At 42.5% G+C, this 24,416-nt stretch overlaps 1 protein-coding gene across 1 annotated transcript; it reads right to left on the bottom strand.

Annotated features, from left to right (window-relative positions):
* Positions 1–2,888: 2,888 nt before the first annotated feature.
* znf526 (zinc finger protein 526) lies at positions 2,889–6,839 on the bottom strand. The gene is given in 2 exon segments (NM_001126692.1): positions 2,889–5,703; positions 6,778–6,839. A coding segment is annotated over 1 exon segment (2,760 nt). The 5' UTR covers positions 5,686–5,703; positions 6,778–6,839; the 3' UTR covers positions 2,889–2,925.
* Between the last annotated feature and the right edge of the window lie 17,577 nt (positions 6,840–24,416).

The following is a 24,416-nucleotide window of genomic DNA, read 5'->3' as shown; positions in this document are numbered from 1 at the left end:
CTATTACTGGAGCAAAGTTACTGCACAACTATGTGGGATCACAGCCCAAACCCAATCTGACTTCAAATTCGTTGGTGCAAAATCAAATAATGCATGGAGCTGGATCCAATCACAGTAAGGCAACTAGACCAACTGCAATTCTTACAAAACAATAGATCAAAACTACCTGCTGAATAGTTGGCTTGTAATACCAATTTTGACCCCCAAAAGATTAGTTTAAAACAGACTGTCGAGCAGCTGGGAAAAGTTTATAATCAGAAACCTTTGCAGATCTTATTGCGTCACCTAAATATCTACAGCAGTGCTGTCAGACTTTTTGGCACCAAGGGCCTACATGGCGAAGGGCCAATAATGGAAGTCGGTTTTGATAAGAGATTTTAAGACCATAGTTGGTGCTCACTGTAGGGATATCACCCTTTATTTATATGTGAAAGAATTATATTATTTCCTATTAATACATACCCTTAAATCCATATGCCGCTGACTCCTCCCCTGTGGATAGCACAGCAACCCCAGCACATAATTACACACCTTAGGGACCATATAATGACTGTTTCCAAATGCTAACAAACTCTCACCAGGATCAACTCCCACAGGTAGGGTAGGGCAGGCAGAGTATGGCACACACAGGTAGCATAGGGCAGGCAGAGTATGGCACACACAGGCAGGGTAGGGCAGGCAGAGTATGGCACACACAGGCACCATAGGGCAGGCAGAGTATGGCACACACAGCCAGCGTAGGGCAGGCAGAGTATGGCACACACAGCCAGCGTAGGGCAGGCAGAGTATGGCACACACAGCCAGCGTAGGGCAGGCAGAGTATGGCACACACAGGCAGCGTAGGGCAGGCAGAGTATGGCACACACAGGCAGCGTAGGGCAGGCAGAGTATGGCACACACAGGCAGGGTAGGGCAGGCAGAATATGGCACACACACACACAGGCAGGGTAGGGCAGGCAGAATATGGTGCCTTGTTTGTGCCATACACAAACTAAGGTGTGAACATGTGGGTACTTACAGTCTGAGCCTGAGGGGGTTAAAAAAGCTGGGACTAAAAGATGTGAACAGTACAGGGAATGACATGTTTAAACAATACAGGGGGATTACAGCCTAAACCTGAGGTGTGAACCATGCAGGGGGGGACAGTTAATCTCAGTATCGATACCATTTAAATCTTACACAAAGGTAAGTATTTACAGCAGAAAGACAGGTGGGGGGCCACAAGCTGCCTGTTGGACAGCACTAATCTACAGTATGTAATCATGTATGTTGCATCTCTGCACAGAATCCAGTACAGGCTGCACATTGTGGGCCTATAATGGACTTACAGTGGCTTGCAAAAGTATTTGGTCCCCTTGAACTTTTCCACATTTTGTCACATTACAGCCACAAACATGAATCAATTTTATTGGAATTCAAGGGGGGCGAATACTTTTGCATGCCACTGTATATGTTTTCCCTGTCGGACACAGGCTAAAGGTCCCATGTTGTGTCAAGGTGTGCACCTGTCACTGTTCTGAGCCAGACAGCAGTTCTGTACATTTTCCAGTCTGGGTGCACAATGACAGAAAGACACCACTCACAGCACAATTTATATCTGCATAACTCCTGGAGTTGGATGCAATAGTGCAAACAGAAGCATGGTTCTTCATACACATGGTTATTTTCAGCCGACTGGCTGGGCTTCCTGACTAAAGCTGGCCATACAGAATATGTGGCCTTATGGAACATTTCCCAGTGGGCTAAAATGAAATTCAAATGAGTAACTCCCATGAATTAGAATTTAGTTTCCTTAGGTCTTAGATTAGTTGGCTGATTGCATCAAAGAGTAAACGCCACATATTAAATTCCCCCCTAGAACATATATTATAGGCAGAGCCACCATAAGGGGGTATAGTCACCCTGGCTCTGGTCAAATTGATCCAATGGGAGAGACTGGCCAAGTAGGACAAGGTTATACAAATTGCATTACTTACTTATAAGGGGTTATTTTATGACCCCAGGGGAAGCACCAGGTAAGGAGCCTTCTGACACTTCTACTTTGTGTCTCATGATGTGCAAAGCAGTGGCGGGTAGAGGGCGGAAGGGGAAGAATTCTACATGCCCCCCACCCCTTTTGAATGCAGAGTTGCCTAATGCAGGCTATACTGAATTCAGAGTGCAGAATTTAAGTACTTATGGTAAATTACACTGACCCCCAATAAAATGACTGACTTCATTAGCACATATGAACTTTTGCCTCACAGTAAGAACATGTGGCCCCTAAATGTAAGCAATGTCTGCAACATATGCAAAATCTCATTAATTTTGTAGCAACTTCTGTATTAAGCAATGACAAGGCTGAGCGGTGTGATGTGGGCAGAGAGGTGGGTAGGGTTTAAACACTGGGCAAACTCCACTGACGGACTTATCAGCAAATTAATTATTGGGACTATTTCTACAAACTACTTATTATAGAGCAACACCAGCTGTTTATATTGGGATCTATTTACTAAATTAAATGGGTGTCTCCTACATGAACAGCAGTGGAATGACTGGTTACTGGGCACCACAGAAAGCTCAATGGGCCCCTAAACTTTGGGAACAAGACATTTTCTATATATTGCAGCTGCTTATCAGTTCCATTATAGGTCCGGCGTTCACAGCAATTGCAGGGTCTGTTTTCTATATAGTTACACCCCTTCTTTTCAAAAAAATGATTTGTATCATAGAAGCAGTAGTTGAAAAAATAATAACCCCCAAGTTCAACCTTTTATCCTAGCTGGCCTAGGTGTGGCCTAAAATGTTGGTACTGCATGCTTGCATTTATTGGGGACCCCAGACAAATAATTTGCATGGGGCCCCAAAGTTTTTAATGGCGGCCCTGATAGCTAACATAAAGATACCGATTCCTCTTATTTAACAACATCAAAAAGAGAAAGAATTTTATTTAGACAGTGGATTAGAAATCATATTGCACTGGCTGCCTTCCAATACAGTCAGATCTTCTACCTGTAGATTCCCTTCCAGAGCAGTCTGGTAAATTTCTATGGTCTCTACAAGGGGAATGGTCTCAACACTTTCTATTATTGCTATGGTCTCCCCCATCTCTGTGCACATTATTGTCTGTTGTGGTTGAGCCACAGCTTCCTTATGTGTCTTGCGGTGGCTGCGCAAGTTGGATACAGTCTTGAAGCTCTTGCCACATTCAGTACACGAGTGTGGCCGTTGCCCTGTGTGGAGGTGCCGGTGCTCCGTGAGGTGCATAGACTGGACAAATGTCTTGCCGCAATCCTGACAGTGATACGGCCTTTCCCCAGTGTGCAGTCGATAATGCTCTCGCAGGTGAGTGGCCTGTCGGAAAGCTTTGCCACAGTCTGGGCAGGGAAATGGCCGTTCTCCTGTATGAATGCGCTGATGGAGGCGCAAATTAAAGGAGGCCAGAAATGATTTCCCACAAATTTCGCACTGATGCGCCCGTTTTGCTGAGTGCCATCTCTGGTGCCTTTGGACATGTCTCTGGCTTGGAAAGCACTTTCCACAGACCTGACATCTGAAAGGGCGCTGATCTGAATGCACCAGTAGGTGGAGAATTAAGCTTGTTTTGGAATTCAACTTTTTGCCACAGTTGGGGCACACATATTGTCCTTCGTTATTGCTATGGCACTTGTGTTCTGCCAGCTGCGATTCCTCTTCAAAAACCATAGCACATTCATGGCAGTGGAGAGGCTCTTTTCCCTGATGGCCAAGCCGGTGCAACTCCAACAATTCTTTGCGCATAAAAGATTTACCACACTCTGTGCATTTGTAAGTTAAGGCCCTGGTGTGAGCACGAAGGTGTAACGTCAATTTAGAAGCCCTGTTAAATTTCATCCCGCACACTTCACAAGGGAACAAACTGGCACCAGTGTGTAAAGTCCGATGTTGCTTCAGATTGGACTTTTGCGTGAAACCCTTTCCACATAAATCACATGCATATGGCTTTACCCCAGTATGGGTGAGGTGGTGGCATCTGAGACTGGAAATGGACCTATAGGCTTTCCCACAGTCTGTACACTGGAATGGCCGTTCCCCTGTGTGAGTGCGCATGTGATTTTGAAGATGCACTTTCTGCTTAAAGTGCTTCCCACATACGGTACATTTGTGCTTCAGCTCCACCGCGTGCACTACACGTTTATGTCGCACCATCCGAAGACGGGTGGAAAATTCTTTGCTGCACACGGGACATTTAAAGCTCTGGACTGTAAGCCTTACTTCTGACTGTGCCTCTAAAGGTGGAATGTTTTTGACAACACCATTCACCTGGCATTTAGTAAGCACAGGGGATAAATCTGCTGTTTGGAAAGTTACAGAAGGGGAAGCTGCAGTCTGTTCTGTCAAAACGGGGGAAACTGGCATCTCCGTAACAATGGGTTTCTCAGTTTTGGGAGTAGGTACCCCACTTTTACCAGCATGAGTTCTTCGGTGGTATAAGAACTTTGTCATATTGCTAAATGTTTTGCCACAGTGGCAGCGATGGAGGGGATCTGCTGTATGGCTTTTCCGATGCAATACAAGGGTGATTTCTGTGCCAAAGCCCAGGCCACAGTCTACACACAAGTACAGGGCTTCTCCCCGATGTACTCGCATGTGCTGCTCTAGAGATGCCTCTTTCTTAAACACTTTGTAGCAGTTTGGGCATTGAAGAGTTCCTTCCACATGTACGCGCCGATGCGACTGCAGCCGGTTGGCAGAGCTAAAGAGACGATCACAATCCGGGCAAGGAAATTCCTCTGACTGGTGCTCCTTGCGATGTTTCCGCAGCTCCTCTAAAGTAACATACTCTTTCTTGCACTCTTGACATCGATATACACGCTTTGTGGTTCCCAAATCCACTATAGACACCACTTCTTTTTCATCCTGAAACCAATCTTTGCGCAATCTTTCAAGAATGGCAGAAGAGGGTGCTCCATTTTCCACAACTCCACGTGAAGGCGATGTTGCGCTCTCCTTCTCGGACACCATAAAGTGCCTTCCCTGGTGCTCAAGAAATTCCTCAGGAGTGTGAAAAACCAGACTGCACTCGGAGCATTCATAGGGGTGCATCTCAGGGAGTGGTATAACCTCATCCTGCACTGTAATGGTTTCAGATAAAGTTGAGGGACATGTTGTTGGAAGGGGCTCAGCCGATTCCTCTGCACTTGCCACAACAGCTGGCATCTCCATTCCCCAGCCATTTAGGGCCCTCTCATCTAGAAGTACATTTTGGAGACTAAGAAGGGCCTGAATACCAGAACTAGTTTGCAGGACCACACTCTGCTGAGGCTCCTCTGCCTGCTTTTCATGCTTCCGACGGTGAGCTATCCAGAGTTCAGGGGAAGTAAAGAGTTCCTTACACTCACAACACTGGTAGTGTATCTGGCTGGTTTCTGCGGAAACTGTGGATTGTGGAAGTTCTCTCATGTGTGTTTCTTGGTGATGTAGAAGCTCATCAGGAGTCAGAAGAACCTGACCGCATTCCAAACACTGATATTGGCTGTCTTGTACCAAACTCTGAAGCTCACCAATCTCCACTGAAACATCCTGGGATAAAGTAGCTTGAACAGCCCCTCCAATATGGCTCTGTTGATGAAGCAGAACATCCTCCAATGTGTTGTACAGAACCCCACATTCAGAACACATGTACTGGTGCTGGAATATCACTGGAGACTGAACATCCTCTGCCATTATGGAATAACTCTAAATCTGTTGGCAGTGAAGAAAACAAAAGATAAATAGCAGGGAAAGGAGAGGGTTAAACACACATAAATGTATGCACAAACAGGTAGGATGACTTAACTCTCAATAAATAAAGGTTTATCTATTAACTATATTAAACATATGTGTTGTTCAGTATTCTCCCCAGAAAATAAAAATGTCTGGTGGGGAAAAAAAGCCGCTCCTCCTGCAGAGATCTGTATTTGTATGCCTGATGTATACGCCCTTCTTCAGTACAGCACTGTGCAACATGCTGGATAATGTTAGAAATACATGAGTAACAACCGTATAAATTAGGCATATCCAGCCTGTGACTACAGTTAAAACTTGTAGAACAAACAAGAGAGCCCACAACACTAATAATGTTAAGGGAGCCAACCCCATTTACTGTGCAAGTGGAACTACAGGCCCAACATGTCAGAGGGGACGAAGCCTTCCCTTTAGCAGGTGCCCCCTCCCGCTAAGCTGTCCCCCTCCCGCTAAGCTGCCCCCCTCCCGCTAAGCTGCCCCCCTCCCGCTAAGCTGTTCCTGTGCTTCACACTGGGGCACTAAATGGGGTCTCCTGTGGGCTCTGTGCTGCTTATGGCCGGGGCCTAGGGGCAGTTACAGTAACAGCCTCAGCAGCTGCAGGTTGGATATTCATTCCCTCATTATTATAGGTTTAGTATAACTGTAACAGCCCCTGTGATACTTGCAGCCCCATGCAAATACCCTTACACAGTCCCAAACGTAGACCTTCCTATATAACTATATATAAATGCACTGACAGGCCTTACCTGCTTGCTGGACACTACAACTGACACACAAGCAACAACAACTGCCAGCATCCCCGCTATATGTACAGAAATGCTGGCTTCCTACCTCTAGTCCATCTGCCTCTGTAATGGCACTCCTGACACTATCTGTACTGCCTGACAGCCCAGAAACGCTCCCACCTACTGCCTTCCGACTTTCTCTACTAATGCGGCCTGTACCGCTCCATAGAGCCCCCAGCTTGCAGAACCCCCGCCCAAACATACAGTGACCCCCCCAGCAGAACACTCTCCGCTCCCACAAACTCACATGCGGCGCTTCAGCGCTTCTTTCTTGCAGCCGAGGTCTCTCAGCGCACTTCCCAGCATCCCTTCGCCTTACTGGCTGCGCAGGCTCGGCCAATCACCAGATACCTCATGACGCTGTTCCTGACTGGGCGCCTTGTCTGACGTCGTCGTCGGAGAGAATACGAGCGATGAACAGGAAAGAGCAGTGACCTGGCCTTAGGTGGGCGTGGTAAGAACAAGAGCCAATCAGAATCGCCGTGTGGTCTGGAGCGGCGTTTTGTATACTGTGAGAGGGCATTTGTTTCTATTGATAATGTCACAAGTAGTAGTCAATGCGTCTTGATCGGGTGTCTGACGTTTTATGTTTGGCAGTATTCCTGATTTTATGCCACCAAAGCTTGTCTTTGTTTTGTCTTGTCTTTTGCCAGAAATTAAAAAATAAGCCCTTGCTTTGAGGCCACAGCCAAGGGATTGGTGCGCAGCATGTTATGAGCCACTGGTTGGGGATCACTGGCATGGGAATAAACCTGGTGGGCCCTGCCAACCCAGGCCCAAACGTTTCCAGCCACTCACCCCTTTAAAATGAAAAACAAGTTAAACATAGTGACAGCATGTGGGGGCGGGGGCGGGGGGAATTAGTCCAGCAGGTTGCAGGGTGCGTGTCTGGGGTGGGGCACCCTAAGAGCAGCCCTAGTGAGCCTGGGACACCCCAGTCCAACACTGATCTCTGGTCAAGAGAAATACATTCAAGGGATGTCCTGCGCCTTTATGTATGCTGCTAGGTTCTGCCTGCAGAAAGTATCCATTTCCACTTAAAGTTTGCAGATTAGAAATCACCCCCCTTTTTTCATTGCAGATTTTGAAAGTAGCATTGCCATCTGTCCAGTTTTGACCCAGACAGCCCAGTTTTTCAAGGGGATGTCCAGGTCAAAACGTTTTGCCCGGTTTTAAACATTCTGAAAACCAGGCAGAAATCCTCAGATTTGCATCCAGGGGAGGCAATAACCCTGCCCCTGACATCATTATGTAGGCAGAAACGCCATCATATGATGACATCAGCTGATGATTCCACCGAGATCTCTCATCTGTCCAATCTCTGACCCTGATATGTCCTGCCTGCTTACATTAATGGTGCACCTCAATAAATGTGCCCCTCCCCTGAAATCATTATCTTGGCTCCTCTCTATCAGTCTCCTACACCTTTCATATTACTGTCTGGTTTCATAAATTGTTAAAGGTGGTAACCCTACCATAGGGGTAGAACCAGAGTTATTTCTTTTGGCTGCAAGTTTAGTGACACAGAGCCATACTGAGTAGTCTTGGACACAACTCACTGCACCCCCACTAGACCATACCCCTACACACCCACTAACGCACTGTAGCCATGCCAGGCTATCTGCGTAATGCCCCTCCCTACTGCACCCTGGGCACATGCCTTTGCTGCCTACCCCTCATTCCGGACCTGCAATAATACACAAACTGAAGTGCTAAAAATAAATTAAAAGAGCTTCCCCTAATATTTAGGTGTGATTTTACTTAAGCAGCCAAGACGGTCGATTTACAGAAGCAATAAACTTCACTAGTGTGGGGAGGTAGAGCAACCAGATCAGAATTTAGCCTTCATTTTCTAAATTTGTGTTAGCTCACAGATGAGCAAGGGAAACTAGATGTCCCTGTTTAATATGTCCCGTTTTGGTTAGGAGCTTGCAAGAAGGACATTGTTTCTAGGCAACATGGCAGTTTCTTTCTTAATAAAATTTATAACTCAAAAAAATGTACTTTTTATAATTAAAGGGCTAGAGCACTGATAAGTCCCAATGGTTTAGAGTAGAAAGCAGACAGCCATCATGGTCAGATATAGACATGTTTAGGCAACAGGGAGGTCAACAAGGTCTCTCAAATTCAATAAGTTAAATGGGACAGACAGGGGTCGAATCTAGAAATCAAGTAGAATGGAGCAGAGCTCTAAAGAACACATTACTGAGACATTACAAATGGGAAAATATTATTAACAACACTGCTGCTTTTAAAGGGAGCATGCTGGCTACAGTATTACACACCAGCTGTGCCACTGCCCCTAAGTTATAGCTACAGGGGACTTGGGAAGTCTCAGTGCTCCAAATATATAACTACTGTATTTCATCAAGAGACACACTGTAAGATAATGGAGGTGTTTCACAAGCCTAAATGGGTGTGACAGGTAGCAGTGGGCTTATAAAACTGGTGGGGGTGCAGAAAATGTATAGAAAGGAGAGAAATCTACAACACATTTTGCAGTAGGACCCATTGCTCTCTAAATATGCTCTTGCACTGGGCACACCAACACTACCAGGAAGGTTGCTAAAGAGGATAGAGGGAATGCATTTGTTAAAAGCAAGGCAACACTGCACATATCCATAACTCCCAACATTACTGTTTTCTATATCTGAAAATGGGCAGGGCACTATAAGCAGTGTCAGACTGGGGTGTCTGTCCTCCCCAAGGACCCACCATCTCAGCTGTGGCAATCTTTATAAAAACAAACTACTTAAGTTTAAGCTCTGAAATACTAAGTTTGTTGGTGTAATGCAGTGAGTGTAGTGTTTGGAAAGCATTCAAGCAGAACTGGACATAGATTCCTTCCTTTCTTCTGGCAGAACTAAGGGAGAACTGCAGTTCCTTTCTGTTCCAGCAGGGAGCACTGGTGCAAAGCTGCTGATAAAGCTCTGTTCTGGTTGATGACTGTATGTACACTAAGCTGAGTTCATTCCATCTGTATGTTACATTGGCTATTAACCCAGTGAGTGCTACCAAGGAAAATGGTTGCTGACCAACTGCCCCTTCACCCTAAAGACATTACTAATTCTACAGACCGAAAAAACTATTTTTAGGATAATGGAGGATAATTCAGAAGCACAAATATCTGTTAGGGTTTCATGTATTTTGGGATAACCAGGACACCTATCCAGGCAGTGGAATTTCAGTAAGGTACAGTGTGATCTCTGTTTCTTTATCATTAAATTATAATATTTAAATTGAATTCCTTTATCATTGCTGTCATTGCTTCTAACTTTTATGTCGACCATTAAATATCCCTAACAACTGCTCATATTACATTGTATGCATATAATTCTTCATGATATGAGACATACTATGAATTTCCAACCATTCCTTCTGCTTCCAATAACTGAAAGCTAAACAGTCACTATTCCTCCAGCATTTGTTTAACTATAACCTTCAGGTACCCAAAAAGCCAAAGCAGGTCTGAAAGTTTTGATGCAATGCACATAATAATATATTTATATAAATATATTATTATAAACTTTTATTAATGTCATAATTTTTAACTAAAACGTATTACAACAGACTTGATGTTGAAATTTGTATGTTTGTTCTTTTTAAAGTATAAAGATGACAGATGCCAATTTAAAGTTCCAGATCACGTTGAAGATCCAAGGCTGTAACCTTGTGCCTCTGTACAGGAACAGGACTTTTTGGTAGCTCCTAATATCCTTATAATTTACAGTTGGGGGTACAATATCCCTGATAATACATGAGTTCCCTGTCAAAATCAGCCTGCAGCCTTGTGTCTTTATATGGTCATAGAACCTTTCGGTCACTTCTAATATCCTTATAATTCACATTAGGGGGTACATTATCAAAAGAGGTGCTGAATCTTGCACATTCCCTCGCTACAGAAATTCTTCTGCTATAGTGCTTCATTGGCTTCACCTCCACCCCTGACAGACTCCCATGTTAAAATGCCGTGACCCACTTTCAAGGCCTTAGCCTGTTAGATCTAAGAGAACATGGGGTTTGTCAAAGAGCCCAAGGGACCGCCAGTGACCTGTGTGACTAGGACAACACGCCCATGACAGCAGCTTTCAAGCACCTTCTCGAAACATCCATTCAGAATTCCCTAAATAACTTGGGTACATGTTATGAAATTTAGAGCCTTACAAAAATATAATATATAATTTCCTCTTTATGTGCCATCAAAGCTTAAGGTTATGAGGGGAATCTTCTAATGTCAGCTTGTATAGGGTGGAAATTAAATTCACAATATAGCTTTGGCCGTGCTGTGACGCCTGCAGTCTCTCTGCAATCTTGTCTGTCTCCTTGATGAACCCCCTTTGTCCTGTTAATTCACCATGTCCCTTTCTTGTCCTTACTTGGTGGCCTCAGGCAATTAACCAGTTTACACCAGCTCCCCTGCAATTTACATCTGACAAAAAATGGGTTAAAAATGGCCAAGCTGTTTTAATATGTAACCAGTAGATTTATTTTTGTTGTTGCTTTTTTGGTGTTTTAACTACTTTGCGGCCAAGGTAACCTGTATGCCAACGATTGCTAACCTTTTTCAGGCTCTTCTAAAATAAAAGGGGTTAGGAAATGTGTGGCCCCTTTAAGAAGACATTGTGTATATGGGTTTGTGGCATTTGTTCGCCTCCCCCCCCCCATTGTGCGGGGGTACCACTGGCTGAGGGAGGTCAGGGGTCAGCCCAGCCAGCGTTGTCACTGGCTGACTGACGGAGCGAGAGAGGCAGAGAGTGCTGTTGTCACGGCAACCGAATACCCAGGACATTTCATTATTACAAAATAATTGTTTTTTTTTTTTTCCTTATCGATCGGTTCTGGCAGAGAGCGGAGTCCGGGCGGCCGTAAAGACACCGAGGAAATGGCAGAAAGAAAGGGGGGTTGGGGGAAAGGATCCTGTGTAATCACTGCCAAAGATGAACACAGGATGTATGTGGTAAATATTTGCACTCGCAAATAAAATATTTTAATCATAGATTGCGTCTGTTTTATAGAAAACTCTCACCAGCCGGGCCCTCGCCCTGTAGTTTGTCTCCCTATGCCTTCTGTCATAATTCTTCCTCTCCAAATACACAGCAGTGTGCTGATGTGTTATGGATGTTGTATTATAACAATGCTATAGGAATACATTGGTGTGTGTGTACAAACAATCAGCCAATACACACAACACACACAAAGGTCAATTAAAGGTATATATAAATATATAAAAGTTAATATTATCCCTGGACACATCTAATTCTAGGCACAGACAGGCTTAATTTAGAAATATCTAACCAATGTATGACTGGCCAATCAGCAGGATGTTAGTGCTATTTGACCACTCACCTGCATGGCCGCTGATCCAATGGACTTGTCTACAGGTCACTAGGCAGAAGTGCTGCCCAAACATGCACTAATCAGATAGTTGCTCTGCTGTTCATTTGGACGGCTCTGGAGCAGGGCCCATTGTAGGGATTTGCCCTAAGCCTCCAGTAACAATGAAGCCCCTTAGTGGGGTTGAAAAACAGATAACGTGTATTATGAAATTTAAAGATGGATAGATATGTTCAGCATGTATAGCTTGTCCCAACATATGGCTTTCCAGTTGCTATGTAGCTACACCAACAGCCTGACAGAGTTGGGACATTACTGATTTACTCCTACGTGACCCTACAGTTTGGTTGGATATTATATAAAATATCTTTGCATTAGTGGCCATTAAATACATGGAAGAGTAGTTGCATGCAGATAAAAATAAGAAACCATTGAGTTTTACATTACAGCATGGAGGATCAGACTTTGTAGCTTGTCCCCTGCGGTTTCATGAGGAGATTTTGTGGGACAGAGAAGTCTATCCAACTATAGCCTCTCATCTGATCTAATCCTTAATCTCCACTAATCAAAATCCCAATCTAACTGACACCAGTTGGAGGTGCTGTGAGTAGTAGCCCTCAGCTTGTCATTGTCACATGTGATTCAATGGAACATGATTTCACCTATGCAAAAAACAAAAACCAAGTGCAGTTGCTGTTCTTCTGCATCTTGAGCATCCCAGCTCCACCCCCCCCCCCCCCCCCCATTATCTTGGGAAACATGGCGTCTCTCGTTCTAGATCTGCCAACAACCAGGAGACACATACACCAAGACATAAGTCTTTTAAACTAACACTACGCCAATAATTTAGGGGTTTTCGAGGTGGCTTTTGCACACTGACTTCACACATACACAATGCACACCCATGATATAATTTGAAAAATTTACACAAACATATATACATCTGCACTGAAAAGTGTTTTATTGCCCAGAAACTAGTTACTTTATTATTTTAATTCTGTGATTTTATTGCATTCTATTTGCATTCCAATAGAACAAAATCACAGTGCCATTATATTTTTATAATACATAAGAGTAAATTATATCCTTATATATGGTGCTTAGTGATTTCATCAGTTATAATTGGTGCTTAGTAATGTGATTCCTGTCACACACTCACTGAAACTTGTGTATTATAATAAATAATTATATAGTACAGGTATGGGACCCGTTATCCAGAATGCTCGGGACCTGAGGTTTTCCGGATAAGGGGTATTTCCGTAATTCGGATCTCCTACCTTAAGTCTGCTAATAAAATGATTTAAACAGTAATTAAACCCAATAGGATTGTTTTGGCTTCAATAAGGATGAATTATATCTTAGCTGGGATCAAGTACAAGGTACTGTTTTATTATTACAGAGAAAAAGGAAACCATTGTTTCGCAATGTGTACTTTCCAAAATGTTTTTTTTTAAATCAACTTACTATTTGAGGACTTTTTGGCTATGTAATCTATACTGCGCTTATTTCTAGTGTGATGCTTTGAATATTTAATATTGTACTGCTCTGGGGTTTTGAATTATGCAAGTTAGGAATCACCACAAAACTATATTGTAATGAGTTCAGTTAACTGGACTGTGGTTCCACTGGGAAATAGACCTTTGTGTACACTTCCAGATACTTCAAAGCAGAGGCAAAGACAATTCAGCATAACTGGCATTTGAGCAATTTATTTAAAGAGTACGCCAAGAATACGCCCCGCTATGCTAGATTTACCCTACCTTGTGCCTGCACCCGAATGAATGAAATATGCTCGGGGACAGGCATATGTGCCGTTATCCGCCAAAAAACGCGAGACTTAATATCTTCAGTGGATATCGGCTACATGTGCCTGCACCCGAGCATATTTCATTCATTCGTGTGCAGGCACAGGTTTGAGCGTATGGCGATATTTTGGCAAGCGTTTTTTCACTTGCTGAAAATATACGCCATATGCTATATGTGGCATCAGCCTTAAGGTGGCCATACACGCACCGATAATATCGTACGAAACCTTGTTTCGTACGATATTCGGTGCGTGTATGGTATGTCGGCGAGTCGACCGATATCGCAGGAAGCTGCTGATATCGGCCGACTCGCCGATCGACCAGTTTGAAAATTTTGATCGGGCGCCATAGAAGGCGCCTGACCAAAATCTCCCTTCAGCGCTGAATCGGAAGAAGGAGGTAGAAATCCTATTGTTTCTACCTCCTTACCTGCCGATTCAGCCCTGAATGGTGTGTGGCGGATCTGACGATGTTTCGTGCGACCGATGGTCGCACGAAACATCATCAGATCGCCACGTGTATGGCCAGCTTTACACTGAAAACCCAGCTCCTTTTCTTAGGGAGTCAACCTCTGCGCAGCTGAAGCCTAATCATGCAGCTTACCTGTCTGGGAACCCAATTTACCTGGAGAGGCTTACTTGAATGGAGGACTCCATTTTTTGCACTTTTGTCCATTGACCCCCGTGACTCCATAAACCAGCTTTTACTTTAGCTGAACAATAGTAACATAAACACTTTGTTTTTCACATAGCAAAACTGACATTTGCTGAAGTTACCTTCAGCACATATGACAGGAATCTAGGGGGAATATACACTGCATCAAGCTGTTCCCCAGTCTCTTACTATATATATCAATATGGTAGCACAGTGATGCACTTAAGGACTTCATATTGCAGTAAAAAAAATAATAAAAATAATTTTTTTTGTATTTTGTTCCTGCAATATGAGGTTTTTGTGAGTGTGTCACTGTGCTAACATATTGATATATTCTCATATTCTCTTATTTGACTATCTGACTGCACCTGGGCATTTATTTGAGTAAGCCACCTATTTGACAATATATACATACTACATATATCGTAATAGTACCATATAATACCACATAATATATATATACAGTGGCTTGCAAAAGTATTCGGCCCCCTTGAACTTTTCCACATTTTGTCACATTACAGCCACAAACATGAATCAATTTTATTGGAATTCCACGTGAAAGACCAATACAAAGTGGTGTACACGTGAGAAGTGGAACGAAAATCATACATGATTCCAAACATTTTTTACAAATAAATAACTGCAAAGTGGGGTGTGCGTAATTATTCAGCCCCCTTTGGTCTGAGTGCAGTCAGTTGCCCATAGACATTGCCTGATGAGTGCTAATGACTAAATAGAGTGCACCTGTGTGTAATCTAATGTCAGTAGAAATACAGCTGCTCTGTGACGGCCTCAGAGGTTGTCTAAGAGAATATTGGGAGCAACAACACCATGAAGTCCAAAGAACACACCAGACAGGTCAGGGATAAAGTTATTGAGAAATTTAAAGCAGGCTTAGGCTACAAAAAGATTTCCAAAGCCTTGAACATCCCACGGAGCACTGTTCAAGCGATCATTCAGAAATGGAAGGAGTATGGCACAACTGTAAACCTACCAAGACAAGGCCGTCCACCTAAACTCACAGGCCGAACAAGGAGAGCGCTTATCAGAAATGCAGCCAAGAGGCCCATGGTGACTCTGGACAAGCTGCTGAGATCTACAGCTCCGGTGGGGGAATCTGTCCATAGGACAACTATTAGTCGTGCACTGCACAAAGTTGGCCTTTATGGAAGAGTGGCAAGAAGAAAGCCATTGTTAACAGAAAACCATAAGAAGTCCCGTTTGCAGTTTGCCACAAGCCATGTGGGGGACACAGCAAACATGTTGAAGAAGGTGCTCTGGTCAGATGAGACCAAAATGGAACTTTTTGGCCAAAATGCAAAACGCTATGTGTGGCGGAAAACTAACACTGCACATCCCTCTGAACACACCATCCCCACTGTCACATATGGTGGTGGCAGCATCATGCTCTGGGGGTGCTTCTCTTCAGCAGGGACAGGGAAGCTGGTCAGAGTTGATGGGAAGATGGATGGAGCCAAATACAGGGCAATCTTGGAAGAAAACCTCTTGGAGTCTGCAAAAGACTTGAGACTGGGGCGGAGGTTCACCTTCCAGCAGGACAACAACCCTAAACATAAAGCCAGGGCAACAATGGAATGGTTTAAAACAAAACATATCCATGTGTTAGAATGGCCCAGTCACAGTCCAGATCTAAATCCAATCGAGAATCTGTGGCAAGATCTGAAAACTGCTGTTCACAAACGCTGTCCATCTAATCTGACTGAGCTGGAGCTGTTTTGCAAAGAAGAATGGGCAAGGATTTCAGTCTGTAGATGTGCAAAGCTGGTAGAGACCCTAAAAGCCTGGCAGCTGTAATTGCAGCAAAAGGTGGTTCTACAAAGTATTGACTCAGGGGGCTGAATAATTACGCACACCCCACTTTGCAGTTATTTATTTGTAAAAAATGTTTGGAATCATGTATGATTTTCGTTCCACTTCTCACGTGTACACCACTTTGTATTGGTCTTTCACATGGAATTCCAATAAAATTGATTCATGTTTGTGGCTGTAATGTGACAAAATGTGGAAAAGTTCAAGGGGGCCGAATACTTTTGCAAGCCACTGTGTATATATATATATATATATACACAGGGTTGGAATGACAGCACACGCAGGATGTTTTTCAAGAAGAATCACAGAGGTTTAGATAAATAAATGTGAGGCTTTATTCAGTCCGACGTTTCAGTTCCTATCTGGAACTTTCATCAGGGACAGTAACATCACAGTGCAGTACAAACGTTTTTAAGCACAAAAGGGCGCCAAGCCTGTTGCTAGGCAACCATAAACAAACAAAAAAAAAAAAAAAAAAAAAAAAAAAAAAAAAGTCCAGAAAAAAGATAATAAGTCCAGAGCTATTGATAAGTCCAAAAAAAAGATAATAAGTCCAGAGCTATTGGGTACAAGAAAAGAAGACCTCAGGGAGTGACAACATCAGGCCATTTTGTCTCTTTTAAAAGTTGCAAGAGCATGAAAAGCCCCACCCCCTCTTGCCTCCACTAGTGCTGGGAAGGAGCCACCTGTACAAAAAACCAACCCCACGGTACGGAACCTTGAGCACACTCGCAAACTAGTACCGTCGCCGTTGCTAGGCAACCAACCTGCGTGTGCTGTCATTCCAACCCTGTGTATCTACGCTTTCAGCACTGGCACCCAGGTATTATCTTGCTCTTATGGTGTGCAGCTTTCCAGCAACTCGTTTCTATATATATATATATATATATATAAATATAGTACCACATAATACCACCGTTTCCAAAACAGTTGTATTTATTTAAATATGTTTATTTTCCTGTTAGAAATATTTAATAATTTCATGTTTTCAAGTATTTAGAATCATATAGATATTTTTTAAATATAAGTGTCTCCCCAGGAAATGCCCCTAACATGAAAGAGCACAAAATGTGCTGGCAGTTAAAAAAATTAATTGCAAACATCATTTGACAGTTAAAGGGTTAATACTTTTTGATTGCTGCATTTATTTTAGATTTTTTTTACTGGCCTATGAATATATTTTTAAAATTCATTCAAGTATTAAAGAAAATATATGTGCATACTGTATATACTCATATATACATTATATATACATTATTTTTCTTTGCGGCAGCACCTGGGCTTTTCTTGCCTTTCAAATTCTATATATATTCACAGAATATTAAGCCCTATCAAGATGCGGAGGACAGTTATCGGTTGTCATTGGCCTACAAAGGCAGCGCACTTAACCAAAAAAGGCAAGATAAGCCCAGGTGCTGCCGCAGTATACTCCAGTACTCCAGAATGTTTTTGTTACCTAGAATCCTTTAGTACTTAAAGGGACAGTATACACTTCTTCTCAAAATGAGTGCAATGAATAGGGTTTGTGCCAAACATACTTTTTACCTATTGAGAAATATCTATGGTACCTGTTATTTTTGGCACTAAACAAGAATATGAAGTCAGGTTCACTTTCTTCTATTTCCTGATCCCATAGAACTGTAGAGGATCTGATAAAACTAACTACCAGTCCACTGAGAAGCCCCTGATAATAAGCTGCTTATAGGCTGCTGCTGCTGCTGTTTGTTTATTCAGCTAGATAGGTAGGGTTACCACTGGTGTTGGGGGCAGGGTGGGTGGTGACAGTGGTGGTGATGTTTAGTGGGAGAGACTGTGATGTTAGGGGGCAGGATTATGACATGGCAAGCCACATCAATATCTTCAGAGTCCTGCTTTCTGTATATATATATATATATATATATTATTTATTTTTTTTTTTTTATTTTTATTTTTTTTTTTTCTTCATTAAAACAGTAGGCAGAATGTAAGTCTTATTTATTGTGTTCTTTTTGGCAAAGTTGTTTTTAGGTATATACAGTCCTTTTAAGCAATTGAATGGCTGGAAATGTCATCCTGAATCATAGCCCACTCCTTTTCATCTAAGTCACGAATCTGCAACCTATTGCTGATCTATAATTCCCAGCTTGGAAAATGCTGGAACTGTAGTTTTGCAACAATGTTGTATTGCATATTTGTTATCAATGAAGAAGCTCCAATATTCCTTCTTATTTTTTTATTTCTATATTTATGGCATCTATAAAAGTCCTTCAGAGGTTGCTTGGAGTTGATTTCTGTTGTGATAAAATGTTAGTCCAATATTTAGAAGCAAACAAAACTACATGGATGCTTAAGGAAGTGGCATAGCAGATAGGGGATATGGCCTGGATGGGGTTATGGTCTTTCAAAAAACATAAAATATAGGCATACCTGCAGCAGGAACAGCCCCCCCCCACAGCCTGTTCAAATAGGTGCTGTAAATGTGCACATATGGCAAAACTGAAATCCTCCATACTAAGCACATCAAGCAGGAAGAATTTAGTGTATAATAACCTTTTAACATTCAACATAATATTTACAAATTTGATTTCCTCATAGTTTCCACTGGTAGGGTTAAAGGTTCTTGGAATATCATTAATATTGTTCGTTTGGAAAGTTTCATTATCTCCTGAGATGTGAAGAAAAGGTGGCTGACTGCATAAATAAACACTTTTCATTTTCCTTTCTCTTCCACTGTCAAGTAAGCCTGTAAATGGGTGCTTGATGCACTGCTGACAAAAGTGGAATTGGCATCCTTCACCACGGATCAATATCCAGCTATCCTATAGGCTCCCGTGTGTATGTTCAGCGCACATTTGCACAATGCAAATGCAATGAAAGTGCCCCATGTGCCATTATACTATGGTGGCAATAACAAGGCTGATGTCACAGTTATGTAACTATAAAAGAGCATTTACCAAGCAGATCTGAACTAAAGTAGAGGGGTTTCACAATTCATCCTGGAGAAGTTAACATGGCACTAAGTAATTTGTCCACCCAGGGCTTTCTTCTAAATGATGAAAAAATGTCATTATAAAGAAACTTTCCAATGTACAAATATAGAATTATTTGTACAGAAATAGAATTATTTGTACATTTAACTTCAACTGAAAAGCACATTCGTTTATCCTTTCTGTTCTCTTTTCTGATTCTTCAAACAATGTAGCAGAATCAATTCTTCTCTGTTCAGTTGCTTCCTGTTTCAAGAATCAGTTTTGGGATGGAGGGCACCAAATGAAGCAGTGCCCCCTGTGGTTGAATAGCGATGAAAAATTGTTGAATGTTAGCTCACTGGGTTATACCATGCAGGATGTAAGCATATCTCAGGGATAGGGTTCAATACTTAGCTTTTCATTATCATGTCCCTTGCAAAGGAGATTTTTTTTCTTGTGATTATTGAGATCCTCAGAGACTCCTCATCTTTGACCTCAAGCATATCACCTTGCACATTCATCCTCTCCAGAGAGACTGCATTTCTGCAGAACTCAACAGTTCAATTTCCTATCAGTGTGCAGTTATTGTCCGACCAGCGTTAAAATGCGTTCGCTTTGTGGTCAGATTCCAGTTGCAAATATTAAGTATAGGCTTTGAGTTTCCTATGCTCTAGGCATACACACAAGTGCATTGGAGGGCGGCTCACAAGGGGCAGACCAAAACCTACTCATCTGTTCTCAGCCATAGTTACTTGTTGTTACTAGAAATGTATCTAACACACTCTGCAAAGAGAAAACATCTTGCAAAGGCCTGTTGCACTACATATTCATTAGCAAGTGGGACAAATAAGTGACTAACTATTGATAACATACCAGCAGGTTTAATGTCTCCCCCACCCTAATTAAAAATGTATTAATATGTAGGTGTCTTATTAAATTGTGGGCATTATACGTCTTATTTCCTGCATTACAGATCAACTTAGTTTTTTGGACTGATAATGCACAATTTGACCTGTAGCTTGTGACCTATAATCTGGTTCAGCCACAAGTCTAAATTGAGACGCTCTATAGACAGTTTTCAACTAGGGTTGCCACCTTTCTTAGAAAAAATTTCCATCCAGTTTAATAGGGTGGGGAGGGGTAGGACAGTGAGGGGCATGATGATACAACATGGGTGGGGTGAGGACACAAAGGGGTGGGCTAATGGTGTAAATGGGGGGGCATGAGACTGATCAGCCACCAATACAGAAGAAATTGTAAGGAGGAATGGGGAGGAGAGAAGAGGACCCACCTGCAAGCAGGGGTCAGTGCAGAACAACAGGTAATTATAAGATGAGTAAGAGTAAGTTTGTGGCATTTAGCAGGGAGGGAGAGGAGGTGGATATAGTGAGCATGTACTGCTTAGCTGAGGACCAACATCATATAAGCTATAGGGATGTTACCCTTAAGAGTATCCCAAAAATATCCCCATACACAATCTTTCAGACACAGCTGTGTCCCACCGGCTAGAATGTAAATCGGCGGTGGGATGGAATACGCAGCGCCGTGATTTCCTCTCAAGGCAAGTTCGGTGACTTCGCAAATCGCGGCGCCGCAACAACAAATTTCCGTTGTCGCAGGCAACTAATCTCCCCACAATGCCATCCCACCGGCTAGAATGTAAATCGGCGGTGGGATGGCATACGCAGCGCCGCGATTTCTTCTCAAGACAAGTTCGTTGACTTCGCAAATCACAGCGCCATGCCATCCCACAGCCGATTTACATTCTAGCCGGTGGGGTGGCATTGTGGGGAAATTAGTCCCCCGCCATAACAAAGATTTGTCACGCAGTGACTAATCTCCCCATGTGTCACTGCCCTAAGAGCCGAATTTCCAATTTTAAACTGGATATTCGGCTCTTCTGGTGCAGGAAGTGCAATTGTGCTCTCTGCACTAGGGCTACGGACACTGCTGCTTACACTCTAGCACATTCACACACAGTTAAACTGTCTGTATGTTCTTGGATTGTGAAAGAAAACACAGGGAGTACATATAAACTCCTTGAATATAGGGCCCTAGCTGGAATCAAAACCAGGGCCCCAGTGCTGCAAGGCAGCAGTGTTATGTGAAGTAAAAAAAAGGTGATGCTCTGACTCCAGTTTTACTAGTGATTCCTGGAACAGTCAGCAGGAGCTGGAAAAAAGGGAAAGAGTGGGCTGAGGGAAAAGAATAGGAAAACAGAACAATTACTTGGTGATGAAAGTTTGGCCACTATAGCTGGTTGCTTGGTTATAATACAATAAAAATACAATGATCTATTTAGGGGAGCTGAAGGTTAGAATAATATGATGCTTGCTAGATGCATACTCACATTTGTGTGTACAGCTTGCATATAATGCACATTCCATATCTATTCTGTATTGTCTCCTCCAATTCTGTTCAGCCAAGGTATTTTTATAAGCTTGTTTTCAAATCCAATAGCAAGAGAGCCATTCATTAGAATAGAAGAACAAGGATCTCACTGGGCAGCAAGATGTCTCAAGCAGGCTATGATGGCTGCATTGTGTGATCAACAGCGCAATGTAAAAAATAAAAGGTGCAAAGTGGTCTAGTAACCAAGATCAACCAATCAGTTTCTAGAAACTGTTTATAGAAAGTTTTACTGTCATGCTTTTTGGTGTACTTTATTTTTAAATTACACTGTTTACATAGCAAATAATTCACTCTACCATTTGAAATTTTATTCTTGAACCAACACATGTATTTTTCTTAGTTGTAATATTGGTGTGTAGGCGCCATCTCAGTGCATTGTGCCTGAGTCTGAGCTTTCAGAAAGAGCCAGCGCTACTCATTAGAACTGCTTTCAGGTAACCTTTTGTTTCTCTTACTCCCATGTAACTGGAGGAGTCCCAAGCCGGACTTGGATTTCTTACTATTGAGTGCTATTCTAATATCTATTGGGAGCTGCTATCTTGCTCCCTTCACATTGTTCTGCTGATCAGCTGCTGGGAGTGGGGTGATATCAGTCCAACTTGCAGCTCAGCAGTAAAGTGTGACTGAAGTTTATCAGACTACAGGTCACATGGCTGTGGCATCCTGGGAAGTGGAGAATATGGCTAGCCTTATGTGAAATTTCAAAATTAAATATAAAAAAATCTGTTTTTGAAAGACAGATTACAATGCAGTATTCCTTTAAAAAGTACTGATTGGTTCCCTAGATTAGGAGCAAACTTTGTATTACATGGGGCAGGCTGAGGCAATTGCTAGAATCTCAAGACTTGTTTTGCCTAGCTGGTGATTCAGAGATATATTTAATAACCATGGCACACACCCAAGAGATTAATGAGTAAGCCTAAACAATGATTCTCACTGGAGGGTGTCATGGAGTGTATGGCAAGGTAAACAGGGTTATGTAGCAGCTCTGTTTCTTCATTGTGCTTGTTCTTAGAACTCCACAAGCTGTAACTTAAGATATTGGAATTTTTTTTATTTTTTTTATATTTCACAGCTGTCTGTTAATTTTGCCTTAAAGGGGCTAATGGGCAGATTAGTCGCCCGCGACAAATCTCCCTTGTCGTGGGCGACTAATCTCCCCGATATGCCATCCCACGGCTTGAAAGTTGCGGGCGACTAATCTCCCCGTCTCCCTTGTCACAGGCGACTAATCTCCACGTCTGCCACAGCCCTCAGAGCACACTTCACATGCCAGTGGCACCCTGGGAAATGAAGAATATGGCTAGCTTGAAGGGAAAACTTAAATGTAAATATAAAAAAAATCTGTTTGCATTTTTAAAAAATGAATTTCAATATAGGATTCTGCTGGAGAAGCTCTACTAATGGATGCATTTGAAAAAAACATGTTTTCTCGTATGTCTATGAAGATTTTAATTCATCCAGGTCATGGTATATCTAGTATAAATAAATTTAAAGCAACTGGACTCGTAACAGTATTCATTTAGCTTAAACAAAGTTTTGGCAATAGTTACCTTACACTGATGGATAAACTCTCAAACCCTTTAGCTCTCCTTACTACAAGTACAAATGCCTAGTTCCAACACTGTGGCAATCAATGCAGAGGCTAAAATAAAGGAATACAAACATCTGAAAAGATGTTTTTCTGAAAACTTGTGGGTACCCAGGCCTTTATCAAAACAAAATCAAAGTCAAAAAGACCAGACCAAACAGAAGGGAGGAACATAGCAGTCACAGCATTCCTTATGTTGCTGGAACATCAGAAAAATAATTGAGCAACACCCTGAGACAGAAGTTGGTGACCCTAAAGATCCCACACGTAAACACATGAAGAGTAATGTGGTCTATGCTCCCAGTGTAGTGAGGAGTGCTCAAATCTATACCTTGGGGAAACAAAACAACCTCTCTGTAAGAGAATGGCACAACATAGGAGGGCAGATTTCTCAGAAGACAGATGGTGTGAAAAAAGCCGTTTATGCCAGAGTGGAAAACCATCCCTGTGAGTTTCAGCTAACACCTAACTGAATAAGTTCATTGGAACCATTCTAATTGGGTGTCTGTGACTGTACAGTATTACCCTCAAGGGTTTCAATGCTGGGGAATTCCCTAACACTCTCTTGAATTGAAGAAGCAACTTGGATGAGTGGTGAAACATTTTCAAGAAGCCTCAGAAACCCCAGTTGCTTTAGACTTAATTCATTTATCATCACCTGGATGAATGAGAATCTTCATAAATGTACCTAGTTCTTTGTTTTTGGCTGTATGCTTTGGACTAGCCATGGCCATAATGACATAAGACTTATGCCCACAATGTTCCTTAAAACGGCCAAAAATGGTGATTCCGAGATACCCTTGATAACAATGGCACACACCCTGAGATTAAGGAGCAAGCCCATCATAACAATGATTCTCAGTGGAGGACGTCATGGCATATTTCATTATATAAAGGGCAAAGCAAACATTATGCAACATGGGTTCAAAGTTACAAATCTAGTCACCATAGCAACCCATGGGCAGGCAGCAATTAAACAACAAACGTCTGATTGTTATCTATTAGTTGTTCTCCTAGTGTAAACTTTCAGCCTTTTATATGACATTTCTCTGAGTCATCTAAATACTAAACAAATACAAGCTAAGTCGATAGTTTAGTTTCATCTCCACGCTTGTTATTAGAACTCCATAGCAACCGTTAGTCACATTTGCGCAGTTTCACGGCGATGCAGCCATGTCACGCAATCTATAATGCGTATCTGTTCTCTATGAATAGCTCTTATGTAAAGCCCGTCGGCTGGCTCTGTGTGATTGGCTGGGCAGCCTTTAGGTAGTCACATGTATGCGGCAGGTTGAGGTGTGTGACAGCGCAG

This window comes from Xenopus tropicalis, chromosome 7 (genome assembly GCF_000004195.4).
Source record: "Xenopus tropicalis strain Nigerian chromosome 7, UCB_Xtro_10.0, whole genome shotgun sequence".
Classification (NCBI taxonomy): domain Eukaryota; kingdom Metazoa; phylum Chordata; class Amphibia; order Anura; family Pipidae; genus Xenopus; species Xenopus tropicalis.
The sequence above is the reverse complement of the archived record's forward strand: the minus strand, read 5'-3'. Positions and strand labels throughout refer to the sequence as shown.